The sequence below is a fragment of the Leptonychotes weddellii genome, chromosome X (genome assembly GCF_054177405.1).
Source record: "Leptonychotes weddellii isolate Sample4059 chromosome X, ASM5417740v2, whole genome shotgun sequence".
In the NCBI taxonomy this organism is placed as follows: domain Eukaryota; kingdom Metazoa; phylum Chordata; class Mammalia; order Carnivora; family Phocidae; genus Leptonychotes; species Leptonychotes weddellii.
Window position 1 is genome coordinate 128,644 of NC_138385.1, and position 22,535 is coordinate 151,178.

Sequence of the window (22,535 nt, forward strand, 5' to 3'; positions counted from 1 at the left end):
TGCCCTCCTCAATACCCACCACCAGGCCAACCCATCCTCCCACCCCCTCCCCTCTAGAACCCTCAGTTTGTTTTTCAGAGTCCATCGTCTCTCATGGTTCGTCCACCCCTCCGAATTCCCCCGCTTCATTCCTCCCCTCCCGCTACCTTCTTCTTCTTCTTTTTTTTCCTAATGAACTTAGGTTTAGATTTTTTTAAAGCAAGTGTGCTAGGGAGAAAAAAGGTGAAAGGTGCTATGATGGACCATGAAATGCAAGCTGGGTAAGAAGGGCTTTAGAAAGGGGGGCAGGAGGAGATCAATTTTGGATGGTGTTTGAGGATAATAGGAGCAATGGGCCAACACTGAAATTATCCAGAACTCTTTTTATGCAATGATTTTATCAAAGTTAGCTGATTAAGCATACTCTTACATATTATATCCAAGTTATTTCAGGATAAGTTCTCAGAATATAAGAAGGCACTATTAAATATTCTGGGAAACAGGTATCAACTGAAATTGTCCCAGGCAAATGGGGACGTCCTCTGACTCTACTCATATAGCCATTTTTATACTGAAAAGAAGTAGATTATAGTAGTTAAGAGCACAAAATATTTAGAGTCACGGTTTCTAGGTTCAAAACCAGGCACAGAAAGCCTAAGTAACCTACCAAAGGTGCCTAACACAGAGTGGAGCAACCTATAATTCTTTGGGTGAAATTCATCAAGGTTGGCTTCTCTCATCTCATACTGTCTTGTGTCTTATTACTTTTATCTTCTGATTCTAAATTTAATGTTGCTTAGCTTAGGCTCTAGTCTTTTATGGAGTAATTACCCTTTATTCCCCTCAGGTCCAATCTCCATTCTGTTTATTTGAAGTTCTCTTGAAATAGATTTCAATGTTCCTACTATTAATGCACAATCAAATTTGACCATTCATTAGAACTAGAGACAGTCTGATTGCTCACTCTGTCCACATGCTATTTTGTGCAGCTCATCCTAGGTTATTGTGTTAATTGTTGTCAGGCCAAATACAAGCACTTCATCAGCAGCGTAGCTATTAGCAAGGAGCTTTTTGGGTCACATTTTCTAGGAAATCATAGACCCCTGAAACATGGCTTCTAACAACCCAAGTTTTCCTAAGCATAGGTCGTCATCTCTTAATTACCTGAAAGGTAACCCCTGCCTGAGGCAGGTCTGGATTATAAGCAACCATCACTATACTTTTAGGCCTCTTGATTCTTTTAAATTCCTTGTCTCTCTGCCTCCCCCTTAAAAAGGAGGCATTTCAAGATGAAATGATGATATATATACTAAGTAGATTTTTTTAAAGGAGGCATTTCAAGATGAAATGATGATATATATACCAAGTAGATTTTTTTAAAGATTTTTTACTTTTATTTGAGAGAGAGAGAGAAAAACAGAGGGAGAGGGAGAAGGAGATGCAGGCTCCCTGCCGAGCAGGGAAGCCCGATGTGTGACTCGATCTCAGGACCCTGAGATCATAACCTGAGCAGAAGGCAGACTTTTAACCGACTGAGCCACCCAGGCATCCCTACTAAGTCGATTTTTAAAACTAGTTTGTAAGGTGACATATAGAAATACCTACTTTAATCATGGCTTGTTTTTAATTTATTAGGATGGCTGAAATAAATGGATGAAGGAGTGCTTTGTTAAATAAATATATTTTTGTATTTAAAATAACTTTCAAATAAATACTTAAAAATCATTGGCAAAAGTGAATGATGAATTAGGAATGTGCATTATACTTTCAAAATAAGGAAGACACAAGAGGTCCATTTTATAAATGGTACAGAATTCCATTTTTACCAAATAAACAAGTAGCCAGATGTATGACTCCTAGGGGAATAGAAGTGGCCCCCTTTGGCAATTCCTAATATCTGGGATGGATAAAACAAGAATGGATCTAGAATTCTGTTCTGGGGCCCTGGAATTCAGAAAATGTGTTCTTTGTGGTTACAGATCATTCTGGGGATACTAGACTGCCAAATAATCTACTTCCTCAGATCAGCCAAATCAGAAAACCTCTTCCCTCCTGTCTTGCTTCTTTAGCAGGAGCTCCTCCTAATTAGAAGCCCTCCCCTTGCCTTTCCATGCATCCTGCCTTTCAGAAGAGACACCTTTTTTTTTTTTTTTTTTTTTAAATCCCTTCCCTCCAAACCCCTAACAGTCCTCAGGAATCGAATCTACAAGTCCCATAGAAACCCTGGGCTAGTTCAGTCCTAAGGCCATGTTGTAGTTGACTGACTATAAGAAGCCCAGATATCTCATTACTTTTATATTTTTTTCAATTCCAATTGCAGTGAGGGAAAGAGAAAGAAAAGATTGACCTCTCTCATCAACTCTGAATTTCTTGTCACTGACACCAAGTTAAGGTTAAAGGTACACACAACCCACACAAGGGGTCCTTCTTGATATATGTTATTAGGTAGACACAATACACAATACCCAAATAATTGACTGATTAAAATAGGAAAGCAAGAGGGTATGTCACACATGAGCAGTGACTCTGCCCAACAGTAAAATGTGGCCTGCCATCTATTTCAGAGACTTAAGTATACATTAGGAGGCAAGACTACTCCCAGTAATATATATTTAATAAAATACGTGTTTGGTTACTTTTAGATCTAATGTGCATAATTCTCTATCATGGCAGATGGTAAAAATTCCATTAGATTATACCAGACTCTTTTTGTATTTTAGTTTTATAGCTTTATTTCACACATTATCATGAATATCTATCTTACATACTCTCAGAAATAATGTTCTGTTATTCAATTAAATTATATAAATATCTTCAAAAAATAAAATAAAATAGGAAACTACTTTCATTATGTTATTTTATAGACTCAGCTTCACATATGTGTTGTATATTAATTCCCTCAAGTGTAACATTCCTCCATATTTGTGCAGAACCTTGTACATTAGAAATGTGTCTGTTTTAATGGCTCTCACAAAATCTCTAGGATTTATTATCTTCATTTTACAAATGAGAAAAACAAAGGTCCAGAAAGCACAGGAGAGAAAGAGAAGCAGTGTAGTATGAAGATAAGACCTCTGGCCTAAAAGTCAGGAGACCTGGGTTTTTATAACTCCTAACTTTGTTTCTAACTCACTATGTGGTTATGATTAAGTCACTTCCCCTCTCTGAGCTTCAGTATCTGCATTTGTAGAATGAAGTGATTAGGCTTTCTCAACCCTGTTTGCATATTATAATCATCCAGGAAATGTAAAAAAAAATCCATTCTTCAGCCCTACCTCCAAAGATTTTGATTTAATTGGTCTCAGGGTACTGTGATTTCCACAACACCATGTTGACTGAGAAGAAGCCAATCCAGAGAAAGCCACAAATCCAGTCTGGTATTTCTGAAGGAAAGAAAGCTCGACATTTAGTGTAAGATCCAGGAACTCTGGGACATGTCCTAGAAGGGAGTTTGAAAGGCTGAGAGTGTTAGTGGGCATACTCTTAACTTTGAACCTCTAGGGGAGAGCTCAAGGCTCCATCCACATCTCTCTCTCCCTCTCTCCTCTCTCTCTCTCTCTCTCTCTCTCACACACACACACGCACACACACACAGGAATCATTCCAGCAGATGTGCTATAGGAGCTTGAAAAAGAAAGAAGAGTGTTGATAAAGGTCAAAGACAAAAAGGAGTTCAAGAAGCTGGTGAAATGGAGTTTTAGATGAGAGAAACAAACTGATTACAGAGCTTTTTTCTTTCATATGGCTCGTTTTCTTAACCTTTAAAAAAAATTTCTCAACCCACATTTAGTATTACTCCTCACTACTTTTTCTTTCTTTCCTTTAATATAGCTCATGTATTAATATAGCTGGAGACTTCTACTTGGGAGGCCTTCACTCCCATTGGAAAAGGTCCCTTTCATAGAGTAAAATTGTTACCAACTAATCTCTGATATTATAAAAATTAATATTCTTTTCCTTGGATTTCCTTTTCAGTTTTTTGTTTTGTTTTGTTTTGTTTTTGTCATCAGAGTGGTAAGACTTTGAAAGCTAAGATCAAAGCATGAACCTAAGAGAAAAGGGCCAAGTGAGTCATTCAGTGTCCCTTTAGTTTAAGCCTTAGAACATATGTTCAAAATGAACCTTCAGAATGCTTGTATAGTTCACCTCATCTTGTCACAGTAGGAAAACATACAGGTGACTTGAAGTTAAAGCCCTATATTAATAAAACTAGTGTGTTTGCCTAAGTGACTGTCTCTGTTTTCTTTCCTTAGTAACCTGCATCAGCAGTGTTTGTTAGTTGCTAAAGGACTTGGAGACTTTCGGATCTTTGTCATCTGTGGCTTTTACCATCAGAAACATGACAATTATATGGTATAGTCAAAAGAATTGCCTGAATGATTGGAGAATGACAACTTGTGGGTCAAGATTACTACTTTTCTAGGAGACTGGCCAGTAAATACATTTGGGAGTAACATATATAACTTGGATTGCGATCTCAAGATCCCGAAACAATGAACGGTGTCGTTCTCAAGATGTCTTCCCTTGAGGGCTGTGTGTCTTGTCATTCTGGCCTTTGAAAGCAGCAACACTGGTAGTGTGTTGATCAATCTGAGGGTCAAGATAAGGATGTGGGCCTAAATTAGGAAAAAGGGACCAAGGATTTTAGTCTTATCAAACCTTAGGCCAAAGGTTCAAAGAGGTACTAATGACCATATGCTAAATCATCAGAGTAGAAGGCTAATTGAGGATTTGGAGGTTCAGAATTTTAGCTACATTTGTAACTGATAAAACGCCTAGCGGGTAAGTACAGTTTTTTATCTGAGCAACTAGAAATTTGGAATTGGCATTAAAAAAGGTAGGAAATGCTGCAAAGGTCAGGTTTGAGGAGAGAAAGATTAAGAGCTTTGTTTGAACATGTTATGTTTGAAATTCCTACTAGATATCAGAGTAGACATGTGAAATAGGCAGTTGGATATATGAGTGGGAAGTTTAAGAAAGTAGTCCAGGCTGGAGATATAATTTTGAAACTCATCATGGAAACGGTAGCCAAAGAGCATATTTCAAAGAACAATTGCTGGGATACTTGAATATGAAGAGGTGAAGAAAGTGAGGGGGTCCAGCAGAGAATACAGAGAAGGAGCAGACAGTGAAGTAGGAGGAAAACCAGAAGAATGTGGTATCCTGGAAGCCAAGTGATAAAAGTGTTTTTAGGAGGACAGAATGAACAACTATGTCAATTGGTGCTAGTAACTCAGGTACATGAGAACTGAGAAATAACCACTGGGCTCAGTAAAGTAGATGTCATTAAAGGAGAGTTTTGCTGTATGTTTGTAGTGATAGCATGATTTCATTATTTACCTAGAAAATTTTTCAGAATTTTCCTATGGTCATCTTTTTTTACATGAAAAAGGCAAGAATTCAATCAGTGAAATGCATTCAATGCTTTTATGACATTGCCCATAGATATGAAACCATACCAATGGGATGTTTTTATTGACTAGATGCTTTGACTTCATGTGAGAATGGTCTATAGGGCACAGGGAACTATTGTTTATGAGAATAAATGATAGTATAGCACTTAGAATGTGTCTATGTGATATCATCGTAATTAGGGGCTGAAATAGAGAAAGATTCAGTTGACCAACAGAATGTTTCATTTTTATGTTGCAAAATAACTTGCTTAGCCATTTTTTCCTGAATTTATTAACTTGACCAGTTTTCCTGCTATTATGCTGATGAAGCCTAAATGATTATAAGGGCATTCATGTACATGCACTGGATTAGACATGCTTTTTGAAGAGTTCAGTAAAATAAAGTTTCTTTTTATGGTAAGAAGAAGGATATTTTGAGACTTTGCTACTCCTCCAGTTGAAACAGGGACTTCATTTCCATGCAGAAGGAAGCCCTTCAAAGCAAGTCAAAGAATACATAGGTTCTCAAGTTCGTACGTCTCCCTATAGCCACACACTTGCCTTGTGTGTAGCGGAGCCACTATGCTAGCCCTTGCTTCTGAGGTGTGAGATGCCAAGGTACATGCTTGGGCATCCACACATGTGCTGCCCAGAAGTGTAGGGGAGTTAATATTCCACAGGGAAGGTATTTGACTAATGAGATAGTAGGCAGGAGATAAATTCTTCCCCATTCTTCCCCCAGATGACCTATATGGAGATGCAATATGGCCTGTCATAAGAAATTGAGAAATTCATCTAGAACTAATGATGTAATATATGGGGATTAACATAAGAATAAAAAAAAAAAGAAATTGAGAAATTAGCTTGTCATGAAACAGATTGTAGCCAACACAATGATACATTCTTTTATGTTTCCTCTCCTTCCTTCCCTACTTCACTACTCTTTTTCCTTACTCTTACTTCCTTGGGATTGCACATAAGCTTTTGCTTCAAGTTCTAGTTTCTAAGAAACCCAGATATCTGGAAATAAGTCATAATTCCACCCAAATGCAGAACTATGTGACTTTGGACAGGTCATATTCCCTCTCCGTGCATCTTTTTCTCCCAACTATACAATGTTGATGTTGGAATAGATGCTCTTTAAGAGATTCTTTCTGGCTCTGAAATAGTATCAGGATATAAAGAATTGCCAGTATGAAGGAGGAGATGGGAAAAGGTAAGAAATTATACTGAACAATGGTCATCAGTGGATTGCTTCCATTTGAATCAGAAGAATACACTCAGTATAATCAATGAACTTAAATGTTAACAGTTCCAACTGATCTCAAATTCCAAAAATAGTTTTAGTTCTACTTTCTGCAGAAACAAATCAAATTAGTTTTCCTGGGCCTATAAAGAAAAAGTTACACTCTTAACTCTTACCTTCTCCTGCACAGTGAAAATATTTCTCTACTAGTTCTGCACTGTAAACTGTCTGAGAAGTGGCAACTGGCTGCAAACACGTTTTCAGAGGGAGTAGTGGAGAAGTTTGTAATGCCACCATCTTGGGAGCCAAGACAGCTAAGATATGATGTCTGTAACTATTGCTTCACTCCTAACATAGGAGCACATTTGTTTCTACTCCTAGGCTACAGATAAACTGGAGTTAGGCAAAGGACTATTCACTGTTTGAGGCTTGTTATACCAGAAGGGTTTACATTATATTCCAGACTTCTATACCTACCTCTGGAGCATGGACTTCGGACTCAGACAGCCTAGGTTCAAATATTAGCTCCTTCACTTACGAGCTTTGTTACTTTTGGCAAGTCAATTAACCTCTCTGTGCTTCAGTTTTCTCATATGAAAAATGGCAATTGTAACTGTACCTACATCTTAAAGTTAACGTGAGAATGAAATGAGCTAATATAGGCAATGTGCTTAAAATAGTGCTTAGCACATAGTAAGCACTATATACATGTTCACTATATTTATTATAGCCATCGTGATGAGGGAAGATGGGCTGGAATCAAAGGAAAACTCTTGACGAAGCCATGTGAAATGTATCAGGGAACCAATATATGGAAAGTAGTAGAAGTAGGGGGTAACAGATGACTTAACTGCAAAAAAATGCGAAGCAGGAAACACCCTCTAAATATTCCTGTTTATACAGTACATGACACAAGGTAGAAAAATAATGAAAAGAGGCTTTCTGCAGGATTTAGAGTTCTTTCATATATATTTTAAATATACATGTGCAATACATTAAAATATATAGAGATGTGTGAATATATATATTTACACACACACACACACATATATATACACACACACATATATACATATATGTATATGTATATATATGTATACATATATGTGTGTGTATATATATATGTATATATATATATATATATATATAAAATTTCACAGAAGGGTACATATGCACACTCACACATCTGTACACATACCCCAACAGGACCCATCTCTACGTAAACCAGATGCAGCCCGTATCAGGCCAACTTGGACACAAGTGAAAGCCCTGACTCAGCAGCAGATTGCAGATTGCAATTGCATTTGAGTAACCCTTCAGTTTCTTCTACCAAGTGTAAGGCCATTTAGAAATACACTGAGAAGAGCGCTTCTGGGTGTATGGCAGAGCCCAGGGCCCCTCTGGCAGTGCACAATTTGCCTGAGTAAGGACTGCAGGATTGGGATATCAAGGAGCTATCGAGGAAGAGGGACTTGTGTTGTTTGGGGCCCTGAAACTAATAAGCAAACATCCATAGAATAACTTTAGCTCCAGGAACAATGCACTAGTGTCATAGAATCCTTATATATCTCAGCTCTAAGCAAATTTCAGGCATAAGCGGGGAGAAGTGTGTGTTGCTACTCATCACCATCCAGCCGGACCCAGAGAACTGGGCACAGCTTTTAGGAATAGATAAGTCAAAGTTCAATCAGGCAGACTCGTAAGATTTGAAGAAGTTACTTAAAATGGAAGGATCTGAAAGCAACTTAAGAGGTTACAGGTATTGGTTTGGGTTTATAATGTTCCAAGAAGCCAAACCTTATATATGGCACCATTTGCAGCAAGATCATTAACATTATTAGTAATCATCATAACATATTTGTATATACAAAAATAGAGCAAAGCGATTCTAGAAGAGGAGGCGAAAGTGAAAGCATGGGCCTGTGTGCAGCCCAAATGTCCGTACACTTCAGGAAGATTCAGAACCAACAAAAAGTAAGTGGCACATCTTTCTATAGCATATATCCAACAAAGGGATGTGGATGTTCCCTTCTTCTTCCCCCTGTGTATGACTCTACGTTTCTCCCCACCTCTCCACTCTGCAATACACATCCATGCACGCTTTAAAAGAGATGATATATAAAGTTAGAGTCTGGAAGTCTTAAACTAAGTTGGAGCACCTTGATTTCAAGCAAGTGCCCTCAATCTCTGAATTCCTTAGTGAATTTTGGATCCGCTTACAGAGGGAAACTGGATCTAACTCTTGTGTCTTTTAACAGCTGTCTTTAGGAGCCTGCCATCCCCACTGCAGCCTTTTCCCGTTGAAGTGGATTCACAACACAGTCAGTTCTCTGCTTCATAGGTCTTTCATCTCAGGTTTCCACTGTTGCTGAAATTTCGGTTCTCAGGCAATTGCCATTGCAGACAAAGCCAGGAGTGAGCACAACATGTGTAGCAAAGAGAAGGCGAAGATACAGCTTGGTTAGGGGTTCCTTGTTTTTGTTTTGTTTTGCTTTGTTTCCCACACTTGAGCTTCTACAAGTGACAGAGCCAAAGGTGATGTCCACCGGTGGCAGCCTCAACACCTGATAGTTAAGTAGCTACCCACCGTGCACTGCATAAAGACCACCACACTAACTTGGCATGGTTCCAGACAAGTTGAATGGCAATGGCTTTCTGTCACTGTTAATAGAGTCCTAAGAGCAAAGTCCCATGACCTGATGTGATGTAGGCTAGAGAATACTGAACTAGGAGTCAGAAGGCTTATATTCCAGTCCCAACCCTGCTATGAACTCAGTGTGTGGCCTTGGGAAAATCCCTTCCTATCTCCAGGCCTCAGTTTTCCCAGCTGCAAAATAAGGGCATTGAACTAGATGAACAAGTAAGATTCCTTCCAGCTCTAAAGTTTTATGACTTTTTATGTCCATAATTAAGGCCTGAGCCATGCAGTCTCAGGGCAGTTAGCTTCTAAGAGAGAACAGACCTCTGTAGTATCCCTTGTTTTGTTCATTTAGCTATAAAGCACGTCTGCCTTTGGCACTTGGGTCAGACATACAAAGTTATGAGCATCCTGATTTACTATCCTACTCCGCATGCTAGTGGAATCTGTCAGTACTATAAGTTGATGATTGGGAAAGGGAGTAAAACTCCAACTAGTGAAACCTGGAAATGTAAGATACTTTTTGCCTCATATGCTCACAAACAGGTGAGTGTGGTTATGAGTGCACACACCACGTCAGGATATAGACTATTGCTAGTGATCAGTTCATTACAGTAATCCGTTTCCCTTAATAAAATTTAGTAAGTAGTGTAGCATAGCAAAGTTTGGCGTCAAAGGAAACACCTATGGAAAAACAGCACTTCTGGACAGAGTAGAGAAAGAAGGACAGGCAGAGAGAGACAAAGACAGATCAAACAAGATAGAGATATGAGCAGAGAATGGGTTAGTCGGAAAGAGAGAGAGGAAAGGAGTGGAAGGAAGGGAGAGAGAAAGAAAAGAGAGGAAAAATAAAAATAGGGTGGGAATGAAGGGGAAAGGAACAAAGAAGAAGAGGAGAGAGGGAGAAAAAGACTAAAGAAGAGAAGGGCAGTAAAGAGGGAGAAGGGGTCAGATTCCCTGGAACATTTAACACTGTTCCACGTGGACCTGTGAAAACCATCTTAGAAGAAAGTTTCCAAAGGCACTGTGGAAAGTAGAGTGACGCTCAGAGCCTGCATCAAGAGGCATTCTGCTGCGAAGCCCCTAAACCTCCACGTTGCTGGCTCTGTCAGTCCTCAGTGTCCAAATCTCATGCCTATATATCACCTGAATTTGCCATGACAGCCCCAGGGCTAAAATGGCAAGGTGTACAAAGGTGGAAGAGGAGTGGGATAGATACTGTGAGAAAGAACAAGGCATCCTGCACCAGGATGGACTTGGCCATTCCCCTGACACTGCAGGAGCAAAACTGGTGAGGCCTTAACTTTGGCTGCTTTCCTCCTTCTCCCCGTCTTCAAAGATGAGGCCTACCCTTTACTAATGGGAGTTAGAAGGAGAAAGCTCTGGATCCATTTGGTGGGAAGGTCATACGGACTTTTCCTGGGCCTTGGGGAATGCTGCACTACCAGAAGAGATTTTTCTGCACACAGTGTTGGTGTGCCTCTTACAGCGGCAGCCTGGTCGCCTGAGGCTATCATAGCCCTGCTGGCACAGATGGAGGCATCCACGGGTAGGCAGGTAGCAGCAGAGGCAAGGGAGGAAGAGGGAGATGAGACTCATGGCTGCCCAGCGGACAAAGCAAGAGCTAGGCCCACAGGAGCAGGGCTCATCAGCGCAGTTGTCTTCATCATCAGTGGAGCAGTGGTAGAAGAGACCCTTAACACAGCAGAGACAAGTGCCATAATCGAGGAGGCTCTCAGCAGAGCAAAGGCACCGCTGGTTGCACAGCCAGCAGGAGGGGAGAGGACGAGCTGCTGTGCAGAGGACACATTTGCAGCGCCCACACTCCTCGCAAATGAAGAGGTGCTCACTGGGGTGCACAGCAGATTGCTCAGCTTCTCCCTTCAGAGCACCATCAGCCTTTGGGTGGGCCCCTGCTCCAGGCTGCGTTCGGATGATGGACTGGCCTGAAGGTGAGGGCGTAATGCTGGCCAAGAGCCTTTGATCAGAGGCAGTGGTGCTATGGGACATTGAGCTGGCGATGCTAGATTGGCTCAGATGCTGAGGCAAGGGCTGCAATTGATGGCACTGGCTGAGACTGCGGGGAAGAGCAGTAGGCATGGTAGCCAGCGACCAATCAGATTTGTGGGTTTGCACTATAAGGGAGGGGCTGGAGAGGGCTTGTTTACAGGGGACTGGAGGCCGTTCCACATAATCATTGCTAGCATGAGTAGAGCGCAGTTGTTCAATAGGGAGAATTTGTTGGAAATCGTCTGTCACTGCGGCGTCCATTTTGCTTCGATTCTTGAGTTCTGAGTGGTTTGGGGTCAGGGTGGCACTTGTGGTGATAAATAGCCCTTGTAGTTACATGGACCTTAGGGCACATCAGAAAATCCTAGGAGAGAAGAAATAGAAACAATACATGAGAAGACACACACATGACTACTTTGCAGGGAACCAACAAGGCTCCAGCCCTATCTCTACCACTACCTGCAGTTACTTTAGGGTAGTCTTCCTGTTATACCTTCATTCTGTAATTGACCTTATCCACTATCTTCACAGGCAAATCTGGTCAACCCATCCAGACTATCAAGCACTCTGGGAGCAAAGCTCACATCATTGATTCCTTTTGTATTTCATCATATGACTAGGGTCACAGGAGAAGCTAGCTCATTCAGATGCTTGCTAACAGAGGAATCTAGGCCTTGAGCATCAAAATTCTAATAAAAATGGAAGCTAATTTCAAATGCAAAGGCTACAGCCTGAAGTGATGCTAATGTAAGAGAAAAAGCCTCAAAGGTCTTCCATGAGAAGTTGCATGTGTATGTGTGTGAGACATATATACACATGTACATATATATATATATATATTTGATTGATGGTATATAAATATTCTCCTTTCAGTAAACTTCCTGATAAGCATAATAAACACACGAGCAAGGAATTGCTTGATTCAATGAATACAGGCAGGCAAGATGCGATAATGACAGTGATATGGCAGAGACACAGAGAGCAAAAATCAGGCTCTCTGTAGAATAATAGGAAAAAAACTTCCCCGAAGCGGATGGAAGTCGAGACTAATCATCTTGCAGTTCTCCTCACCTTTGGTCTACTTTAACTTAGTGAGGAGATAATTCTTTCTAAGTGGTAGTGTGGCTCCAGAATCAAATGTTTATATATGTGTGAGTAACACTGGGGATGGGGGGACCATATAAGATGATCCCTGAATTTTTTGAAATACCACCTGTAACTGTACCTATTTAAACCAAGTTGAATATCTAGAAAGCATATGCTTATGTCTCCGTCATACCACAATCAGGAAGAGCTGGGTGGTCATTCCCTGAAGGATCTGATGGAGCCTAATATTGATAATGGTGACTATGAGGAAAATATTGTACAAACAGTAGATCACTGTATTACACCACCTGGAAGACTGAACGGCCAAAAAAGTGTACACAAGAAAACCTAAGCACAAAGCCAAGAGTCATTCTGGAGGCATTAGGACCTAGGAAACACTAGCACGAATAAAGTATGTATTTGAAATCCATCATATTTCAGGCCTCCTCAAAATAGATCGATTACTCACACTACTGTATGGAATGCAAAGCTTGAATGAGTAATAGAAATGAACAAGTGAAAGAGGATAGTGCTTGATTAGGTTTCCATAAGCAAGCAAACACGACACTGAAATGCGCCCAAAGCTCAATAACAGGAAAAATAAGGATGCCGTTCATAAAGGACTCAGTGGCTAATAATATGACCAGACTCATTGCCTTTTGAGGCTATATCCCCATGCAAACCTGTTTAGTTGAATTTACATCTGTTCGCTTTTTGAAAAGAAGATTTAATTTGGTTAAAAATAACTTTTCTGGCACATCACAGAAAAGAACCAGTCTGACTATAATTTCACTTTTTAGCTGGTTGTTTTGGTGTTATTTAATGCAACACAAGAGAATGCAAATAAACACTATGGACATTCTAAGGCTCGAATATCTATGAAACTTTTGTCAAATCACTTGTTTGTGTGGGCCTCAATTTCACTATCTATATAATTATAGGGGTAAACTAGGTGATTTTGAAGGACCCTACCCCATTATGTTCTATAATTCTATAACTACACAATTTGACAAAAATTTCTCTTCATCTACACCTTCTATATCTCCAATCCTTGAGGGTGAACTAAGGAACATGCCCTTTTTCATTTCGGCATTCAAAAGCAAAATTTATGTCTCTTTTATTTACTTGGACTCAGGCCCCTGAAGCCTCCCACATCTACCTTTACTGTACTTTGCTAAGATTCACAATCTCAGCACTGGAAAGGAAAAAGTAGTTTTCATTCGAACACCTAAATAAACAAAAACACGGGACATCTGGGTGGCTCAGCCGGTTAAAGGTCTGCCTTTGGCTCAGGTCAAGATCCCAGAGAGCCCCACATGGGGCTCCTTGCTCAGCGGGGAGCCTGCTTCTTCCTCTGCCTGCCGCTCCCCCTGCTTGTGCTCAATCTCTCTCTCTCTCTGACAAATAAATAAATAAATAAATAAATAAATAAATAAATAAAATCTTAAAAAAAATAAACAAAGACACATTGTTCAGCTGACTTGCAGGGTATGTGCATATAGAAACTTTGCATCAGGAAGAGTCTTTTGACAAATTTATAAGAAATGGATTTATTCCCCATTGATCAGATAAAGAATGCATGGGGCCCCTTGTGTCCTTTATACTATAAGAACAGTAACAAACACACTGGATGCATTTTAGACTAATTGATTTCCCAGAGGAAATTAGATTCAAAACATATTGGAAATTCCAAGAATCAATAACTCAAAGGAAGGCATACAAGGTCTCAAAGTTACAAAAGATAATCCTATGGGATTCCAAAGATATCACTAGGTATCTCAGGGACATGCCCAGAAGGTTGAAAAGCTAAGCTTGGAGGAATCTAGGTCATAATAGAAATGACTCAGAACCATGTTCAAAGGGGATCCTGTCTTGGCAGCAGAAGGGTATATGGTGCTTAAGTTGAGAAGGTGTATCTGGATATTGATTAGATTGCTGTGAGACTGAAAAGTTGAGCTGCTGGGTTGTATAATTAAAGGAAGCTTTGGGCATTGGTCTGGGATGATGAGGTACTACTGTCTTGTTTACAAGGGGCTTAACAGGATGAACTCCTGACCTGCAAAATCTTTTATTAGAATGGACTGTGGAAAATCTGCAATACAGTGGGAAGGAGGACCTGGGCAAAATCAGAGTGTAGAGAAGGATAAAACAGTATTGAATGAGAATAAAATGTTTGCCGATCTGATCTGGCTAACAGGATGAACTGAAGTAGATACTGTACGGAAAGGTAAGAGGGGAAATATTGAGAAGCAAAAAGGCAAGAGCTGCTACAGCACATAGATGAGATGAAAAACTACTACTGCATGTATGTTTATGATTCAGAAATCCACTCATTAAAGGGCCATTCATTGTGAACAAAAACAGTTAAGAAACTGTGCTGTTGGTCAGTTCCATATTCTATTAAATGAGAGAGAGAATATGCATATCACATATTATTAAATAGGAGCCAAGGTGATTACAAGTCTTGGCTGCACATTGGTGGGATCTAGTGATTTCTGTCACGTAGTGCCTCTGCAGTAATGAATGATGCATTGTAAACCCACTCCCATCTCAGTTCCTCTGGCCAGGTGCTCCTAGCTTTCTCAACAGTTTTTCTGTAGCCCTGAAATTTTCTGTTCAACCTAAACAGAAATTTCTTTTCTTATGCCAACTTAGGGACTAGAGAGCTAAATCTATTCAAGAAATGTTGTTCGTTAATGAAAGGAAAATGTATTTACTCCCTGGAACCTAAAATCTGCCATGTTGAGACTAAAGTTGAAAACTTCCCTATCTAAAGCCCTACTATGCTAACACCCTTAGACAGTTCTGATTTCTCTGGTAAATCCTTTCTGATACAATATGACTCAACCTCAATTTCAAAGAAGGGAGGGGAGAGAAGGAGAGCTTGGCTCCTGTTTTCTCCCACTCTCATGGGTTCAATGCTGTTTTGTACCTTACTGTGTAACAGCTCTGGGGTGTGTTACTTTTTTCTGTGCTCTGCTGTTATATACACTCCTTCTCAGAATAACTGAAAGCAAACATAGGGGGAATTTCTGCTATGGCTTTATATGTTTTCTTAGTTCTACTGTTCCAAAGTCTGCTCTCCAAAAATCCCTCTCTGTGCAAAAGCATTTGCATCTCTATCAAAGCACTCCCCCCTTACAAATACCAAGTTGTATATAGTTTACATTACTAACCTCTCAGCCACTGACTGGGCCTCCCTCCTACCACATACATCTTGCTGGAGCTGCCAGGTTCTCACCACATTTAACTCTTAACTTGTCACTTTGCTACCCTAGCCGTATTCATTACTTTAATAGTTTCATTAAGACTCATAGCAGTTTATTTCAAACTAGAGAGTCTAGCAGCTTTAGGACCTTGCATTTTTAAAGATATAGGTGTTTTAGTGATGAGCACTACAGGGAAAAGTTGTAATATCAAATGAATTCACACACTTCTAATCCTGAAGAAAATGCTAGTTGTTCACTTAAGAAGCAGGAATCTTTCTTTAAACACCATATCCTTTTACAAGATACAAGAATTTTAAGTTCTAGTGTTAACTACTTTATTGTGTGACTGTGGGCAAATGACTTCTATCCCAAGCCTCAGTTTATCTACAAAATGAGGGGCACTAAAGGAGGGCTTTTAAAGCCCTTTCTTGTTCTGAGGCTCTAAGTTTTTTTATGCTGGGTTTGTTGGTTGCATGTCTCTGTCTCAAAAAGTCTTTCACGAAGAATTAGTCTCCTTCCTTCAGGTTTTTTAATTCCTCACTACCCAACTCCTCAACTCTGAATAAAAACCTTCCAAATCCAAGGCACTCAGATCACTATCTAGATTGTTTCACAGCTAGAAGGACCTAAAAACAGAACACAAAGAAACAAAAATGCATAGAATAAGGTCTTAGTACATGTTTATTTAGAGGTAAAGGGAAGAAGACTAATACTTCCTTGTGGATAAAATGCTAGCCTGTGCCTTATTGGTATGTATGTATGCAGCTGACTTGTTGGGAACATGATTTAACACCTGGTATATCCAAATTCATGTAATAGCACATTATGTTACAATGAGGTTTTAATGTACCCAGAAAAGAAACAATAGTTTGCATTTCAAAATAGATTTTCTGTTTAAGAGTTCAAGGTCTGTTTTCTGTTCATCCAACTTGGTTTGCAACATGCAGAGGTGAATGCTAATTATAATTAGCTAGAGGAATGGAAGGGAGTGTAAACCACTGTACTAGGTCCTATCAAATGCCTATTGGCTAACTGGACATGCTCACAGGTTCTCACTTTTGACAAAATTTCCGTATGCCACACAGAGACATGTGCACACACACCCAGGCATGGATCCAGAGATTTCTAAATCACTGCTCTGACTCAATGTAAGTAGGGGGTTATGCCGTGTCAGCTTGCGCCATTTCTACCCAGGGCAAGGTGATGTGATGAAATCTGAACGATGCACAGCCCAGACTTGTGAGCCAATAGCAGACTAGCCCCACGCTGACAGGATGCCCGCTGGGCAGCCAGACTGGCCTCAGCACGGGCTCTCCCTACGTCCTCAGCTTGGGTGGTTAGGCTGCGCTATAAGGGGCTTAGGCAAGAACCAAAATGCGTTTAAAGGTCAACAAGCTAAAAATTAAATTGACATTTGGCTACAAAAGGGTTATTTTGAAGTTCCATTTTGATTTATAAATTTCCAATACGGATAGTTTTCTGCAAAAGCTGATTCATTTAAATCAAATTTAAATGGTTTTCATTTTATTTTACCCATGCGTTTGCTCTTGTACGCGTGCACACACACGCGCACGCGCGCGCGCACACACACGCGCGCGCGCGCACACACACACACACACACACACACACACGATGGCCGGAATGAATGGCAATCTATGCATTGCATAGAAAGAATTCTAGGGTCTTTAAGAGCTAATCTCTATGGCTTACCTTGAGGAAAAGGTTTATCCATGCTGAGGAAAGCAGAAGAACTAATGCCCCATTTGGCTCAAAAGACCTCTTCTTCTCCTGAGTCTTTAGGTTTCTCCACCTCTCTTCGGAAAGTCTGAATGAAAACTCCTTCACTGGCAGTGGAGCCAGAAACAGAGATAGTTCTGTGTCGGTCTTTCTGACACAGCAGAGAAAACGGAAAGAAAAAAAAAAAAAAAACGGTGGTGCGGGGGGTGGGGTGGGGAGGAGAGTCAGACCTGTAGTGGCAGATACTTTGTATAGATTTTACATGCAGATCTAAATCTTGATGCACGTATTCCCCAAAGAAAGCTCAGCAGGGTAAGTTGTTCATCTCCTCCTCCTCTTTCTCCTCCTCCTCCTCTTCTTTCTCCTCCTCCTTCTTCTATTTCTCCTCCCCCTCCTCCTCCGCCTCTTTCTCCTCCCCTTCTCCTCCTCCTCCTCTTTCTTTTCCCCCTCCTCCTTCAGCGTTTTCCTTCCCCTCCTCTTCCCTCCCCCTTCCCTCCTCCCCTTCTTCCTTCTTTACCTCCTTCCCCTCTTTCTCTTTTGCCTCCGCCTCCGCCTCCGCCTCTGTCTCCTCCAATCTGACGGATGAACCGAAGCAGCAGAAACTGCAGTTGTAGACACAGGGTATCTCAACAGAGCAATAGATACCGCTAGTGTGTGATTATTTATATAGCTCAGGGTGTGTTGGTATATAATCTGCAGAGACGGGGGGAGGGGAGTGAAATTGCAGTGTGTTCAGCTCAGCTAGCTGGCTGTTTTGTGAATGTACATGATTTCTGAAGGTCTTGTGAATGGATTATAGGGGAGGATGGGAGGAAAGGGATTTATTGCTCCTTGTTATAATTTCTTTCTCTCCCTTTCTCTGTGTCGTTTGCTTTCCCGGAGCTGTAGCTCTTAATGCTTAGCTAAGTGGCGTCATCCAGTTGAAATTGAATCGACCCATTAGAACTCCCCATAGGAATCTCTGTATCCGGTCCTTGGGTAATGACTGAAACAAAATTTAAAGGGGAATGGGGGTGGGGTGGAAAGTAACAATTTTAAGGAGGCCTCATTTAAATATCTCTGCCGATCACAGTCCTACCAAACCACTCAGCCCTTGCAGCTTCTATCAGATAGAGCTTCTCCTTTGTTTAAGGGTTTCTCCCACTCTTACCCGCATTCATTCCCACTTTTTCAGCACGAATAATGATTGTCCATCCATCATCCATTGGGAAACCATTACCCAACTTACTTTCCCTTTCTGCCTTTAGTATGCCATATAATCAACAAAAAATTTTTTGTGCCTTCTGTTGTACTAGGTATTGTGGATTCAATAAGGCAGACAGAATCCCTGCCTTCATGCAGCCTCCTTAGGACTGCCAGTCTTCTGAAAATAAAGTAGCTTTGGACATTTTCTCTTAAAATGAAGGACAAAGTTTTCTGTAAATTATCCTCAGTCCACTAATTAAGTAGAAATGGGTCTTCCTTTTGGGCATCCAAACAGAAGCACTTGCATGAAAACAAGTCTCATATTTAAAATAAAAGAGATCTGATTTCAAGTCCTGCTTCAATGGACAAGTAGCAAGAGCTTGATCATCAACATTCTTAGGATGCCTTGCTTACCCCATCTATAAAAATGAGATGGTAAATGGTGACAGTTCTGAGTAAAACAAACCTGTGTGAGTCACGAAACTAAGATTCTTAATCTTACTCTAACTCCTTGTGTGACCTTTGTAACTTACTTTCCCTCTAGTGCCTCAATTTCTACATTTACATGAGAAGATCTGATTAGGTAATAGCTAAGATCCCTTCTAGCTCTGACATTCTATTATTTACACCCTCTCAGGAGGATTAAGAAAACAAAAGAAAGCATGGGATTAAAAATATATATGGTTGTGTGGGTCTGCATGCTCATATGTGTATGTGTGTGTCAAAGGTGCTCCAAACTCTTTTGTTGATGGGTAGGTATGTATAGTGTATACACACACATATACGTACATACATATGCGTGTGTGTGTATATATAATTTCTAAGCAAATCCAGTTCTCTTCCTAATCAGAATTTCTAGAGTCAAGAGATTTGCCTATGTAAATTCTTCTCTTTTATGGCTCAAACATCTTCTTTACTCTTAATATTGACTTGAGCTTATCAAAATCATGAAAAACATTAAAGCTAATCTGTAGTTTTATCTGCAGAAGAGGAAAGATTTACTGATATATTCATTCACCCATTTTTTTCAACAGGTATTTATTGCACATCAACTATGTGCCAAGTACTGAACTAACTAGATTTGGGTCAAACAAATCAGGGTTCAAATTTTTGCTCCTAAATTTATGAGCTATCTGACTTTGGACATCTCAATTCACCTCTCTGAACCAGTTTCCTCCATTCATCTATAAAATGAAGGTAACAATAGTCCCCACATCACAGAATTGTGCTATTTCCTATAGATTATATAAGGTCTTGCATTTGAAAGTCTTATCATGTGTCTGGCATATAGTAAGTGTTCAATGAACAGTAAATATGAACATTAAGAAAATTAAGAAATTGTTCTCACCCTAATGAAGCCCATAGGAGAGGGAGAGATGATTTCAATTTGAAATCCTTTTATTTTTTTAAGCTCCATTTTTAAATTTGAGCAGACATATGCCAAATATATCTTTCTTAAATGTGACTTATTTTCATACTTTATTCCTTTGTTCAAAAACTTCTTTCTAATTCCTAGAGCATTAAGTTTAAATTGCTTTGCCTGTCAATCAAGTTATTCTGACTCTATACATTCCACTTCTCAACATACCTTTCAACATAAGATAAGTTGAGTGTTTGACTCTTCTAAGATACCAATCCAGCTTTCCATATGTATCCTTCACATGACTTGTGTATATTTATTCATTTTCTACTTTGGGGTCCTAATTCTTCTGTGAATACTTCCCTGGCTCTAAGGCTCCTTTCTGTTCTAAAGCTCTATGATAGTTTTTACTAATACCCTAACTTATTTCTACATTTGTAACTCCTATAACACTCTCATCTATGTTCTGTCCTGGTTATTCAGTAGACTTTGTTAGATACTTTACCTTCTTTCAAAATCTTTTTGACTTAATTGTCTTATCAGAAATGATTTGGACAACCAGTTGCTCTAAGTATGGAAGGGTGTGTTTAATTAATTATAAAACTATAACTTAGAGATTTCTAAAACATAGTAGTAAGGAAGATATTTGGAGGGCAGAGTGATTTTTCTGGTGTTCTTCAAGGTTACTTATTTATTTTTTGAAATTACTGGCTTTTAGAAATAGGTGGGTTGAGGGCGCCTGGGTGGCTCAGATGGTTAAGCGTCTGCCTTCGGCTCAGGTCATGATCCCAGGGTCCTGGGATCGAGTCCCACATCGGGCTCCCGGCTCAGCGGGGAGCCTGCTTCTTCCTCTGACCCTCTCCCCTCTCATGCTGTTTCTCTCTCGCTCGCTCTCTAAAAAATAAAAAAATAAAATCTTAAAAAAAAAAAAAGAAATAGGCGGGTTGATCTGTGCTAAGACAGTATTTCCAAATTCAACTGGATTTGCGTTAATGTCAGCAAGGTGTCTATAAAGAGAAAAAAAACATTGGATTGGGAGACAGGAGACCTGTGTTTGCTCTAGGCCAACACTGTCACTAACTAGCTGTATGATCTTAGACAATTCAATGAATATGTCTAAATGTGTTTCCTGAAAAGCACACCATTAACTAAAGAGCTAAGAAAGCATGTTTCCTGAAATACACTGATTCTAACAAGTTTGTAAAACAAGTTGTCAGACATCACATAGTGAATTTTGTAATGTCTCAACATCAATTTCTGTATATAATTGTACTATGCCAGTATCTTTTCAAAAATCATAAAACTGCAAATAATCTTTCAGAAACACAACAGCTTAAAGCACAAATAAAAATATTTATGTTGATTTCTAAGAGTCAGTTATTTATTCATTTAATAGGCATTAATTGAGTGACCAGTGTGCTGGGCCCTGGGGATACAACAGTGAAGACAAATATGATAAATGTTATATCTACCCTCAAAGAGATCACTGTCTAGAATGGGGGACAGACAATTATAATTAAGGGTGATAAAGAAGAGGACAGTTACCTAAACTGGTGTTTTGGTGGGCAAGAGTATATAATGACATGGAATATTCTGGGATATCAAGTAATTTGGAAAAGTTAGAGCAAAAATCCTTGAAGAGATTTGCAGATGAGAGGGTTCTGTGGTGTAGTGATTAAGAGTGTAAACTCTGAAATGAGTCAACCTGAGTCGAATTCCAGATCAGCCACTTGCCAGCTATATATCCTTGGCCAAGTTACTTAATCTCTTTGGGCCTTGGTTTCTCATTTGTAAGATCAGTACAACTTACAAATATACCTCATAGGGTTGTTGTGAGAATTAAATGGGTTAAAACATGTTAAATGCTTAGAACAGTATCTGACACAGAAAAAACATCTTTCCCTACCCACTTGAGTGTCATCAACTCCACAAGAGTAGGAAATTTAGTTGTTGAATAATCAGCACTTAGTGAGTGGCCCATAGAAGGCATTGTTGAATGAATGATCATTAACCTAATTATTATTTTTTATGGGTATCATCCTAAGAGGTGAGAAGGTTGAATAATCTCAGTTATTTTCATTGTTGCCTTAATATAGGCTCACAGTATAATAATATAGTAATAAATTAATATATAAAAATAAATTAATTCTATGTTATTAATATAGATACTAGATTATATATGCTATTAATTAATTATAATTAATCAATGAATCCCTGGTCTCAAGGGGCTCAGAATTTGGTAGGAAAGGTAGCAAACAGACAAATGTAATAAAGAATAAGTGCTATGGAAGGGAGTAGAGAGGAAATACATCTAATCCAATATTGAGGGGGTTATTGAATGCTTCCTAGAAAAGGTGATATTTAAATATAAATTTGAAGGATAAGAAGGACATTAGAGCCAGAGGGAATAGCATGTGTGCAAAAGCCAAGAGGTAAGAGGGGGATGACAGAATGAACTGCAAAAAGAACCATCACTGAATCTCCCAAACTCAGCATAATGCCTGGCACAGAGTAGATGCTCAAAAAATATTTGATAAATGAAAGAATGAATGAAAACAATTACAAGCAGATATAAGAGAACTAATGAAAATACAAAGATGTGAAAACAGTATGTTTTATAAGCCATTCTAAAAGGGTCCCCTATACTCATAGCTTGAACAAGTTAGGAGCAGAAATTTTCTCTAGAAGGCAC

General features: G+C 39.5%; 1 protein-coding gene and 2 long non-coding RNA genes across 3 annotated transcripts in view; 2 read left to right on the forward strand and 1 right to left on the reverse strand.

Annotated features, from left to right (window-relative positions):
- Nucleotides 1–22,535, forward strand: part of LOC145717745 (uncharacterized) — a 142,809-nt gene that overhangs the window by 58,046 nt on the left and 62,228 nt on the right. The gene's annotated exons all lie outside the window — the stretch shown is intronic.
- On the reverse strand, nt 7,499–17,657 carry SPRY3 (sprouty RTK signaling antagonist 3). Its single transcript, XM_006736907.3, has 2 exons — nt 17,272–17,657; nt 7,499–11,630 (listed from the first exon to the last, which is right to left on the reverse strand). Exon 2 carries the CDS (start codon nt 11,525–11,527, stop codon nt 10,661–10,663), a length of 867 nt encoding a protein of 288 aa, XP_006736970.1. The 5' UTR covers nt 11,528–11,630; nt 17,272–17,657; the 3' UTR covers nt 7,499–10,660.
- On the forward strand, nt 18,011–21,024 carry LOC145717743 (uncharacterized). Its single transcript, XR_014141126.1, has 2 exons — nt 18,011–18,276; nt 18,594–21,024. It is a non-coding gene; the product is annotated as an uncharacterized LOC145717743 (long non-coding RNA).

Bases quoted from the DNA above. Each gene is read 5' to 3' on its own strand.
- SPRY3 (XM_006736907.3), bottom strand. From the start codon at position 11,527: ATGGACGCCGCAGTGACAGACGATTTCCAACAAATTCTCCCTATTGAA.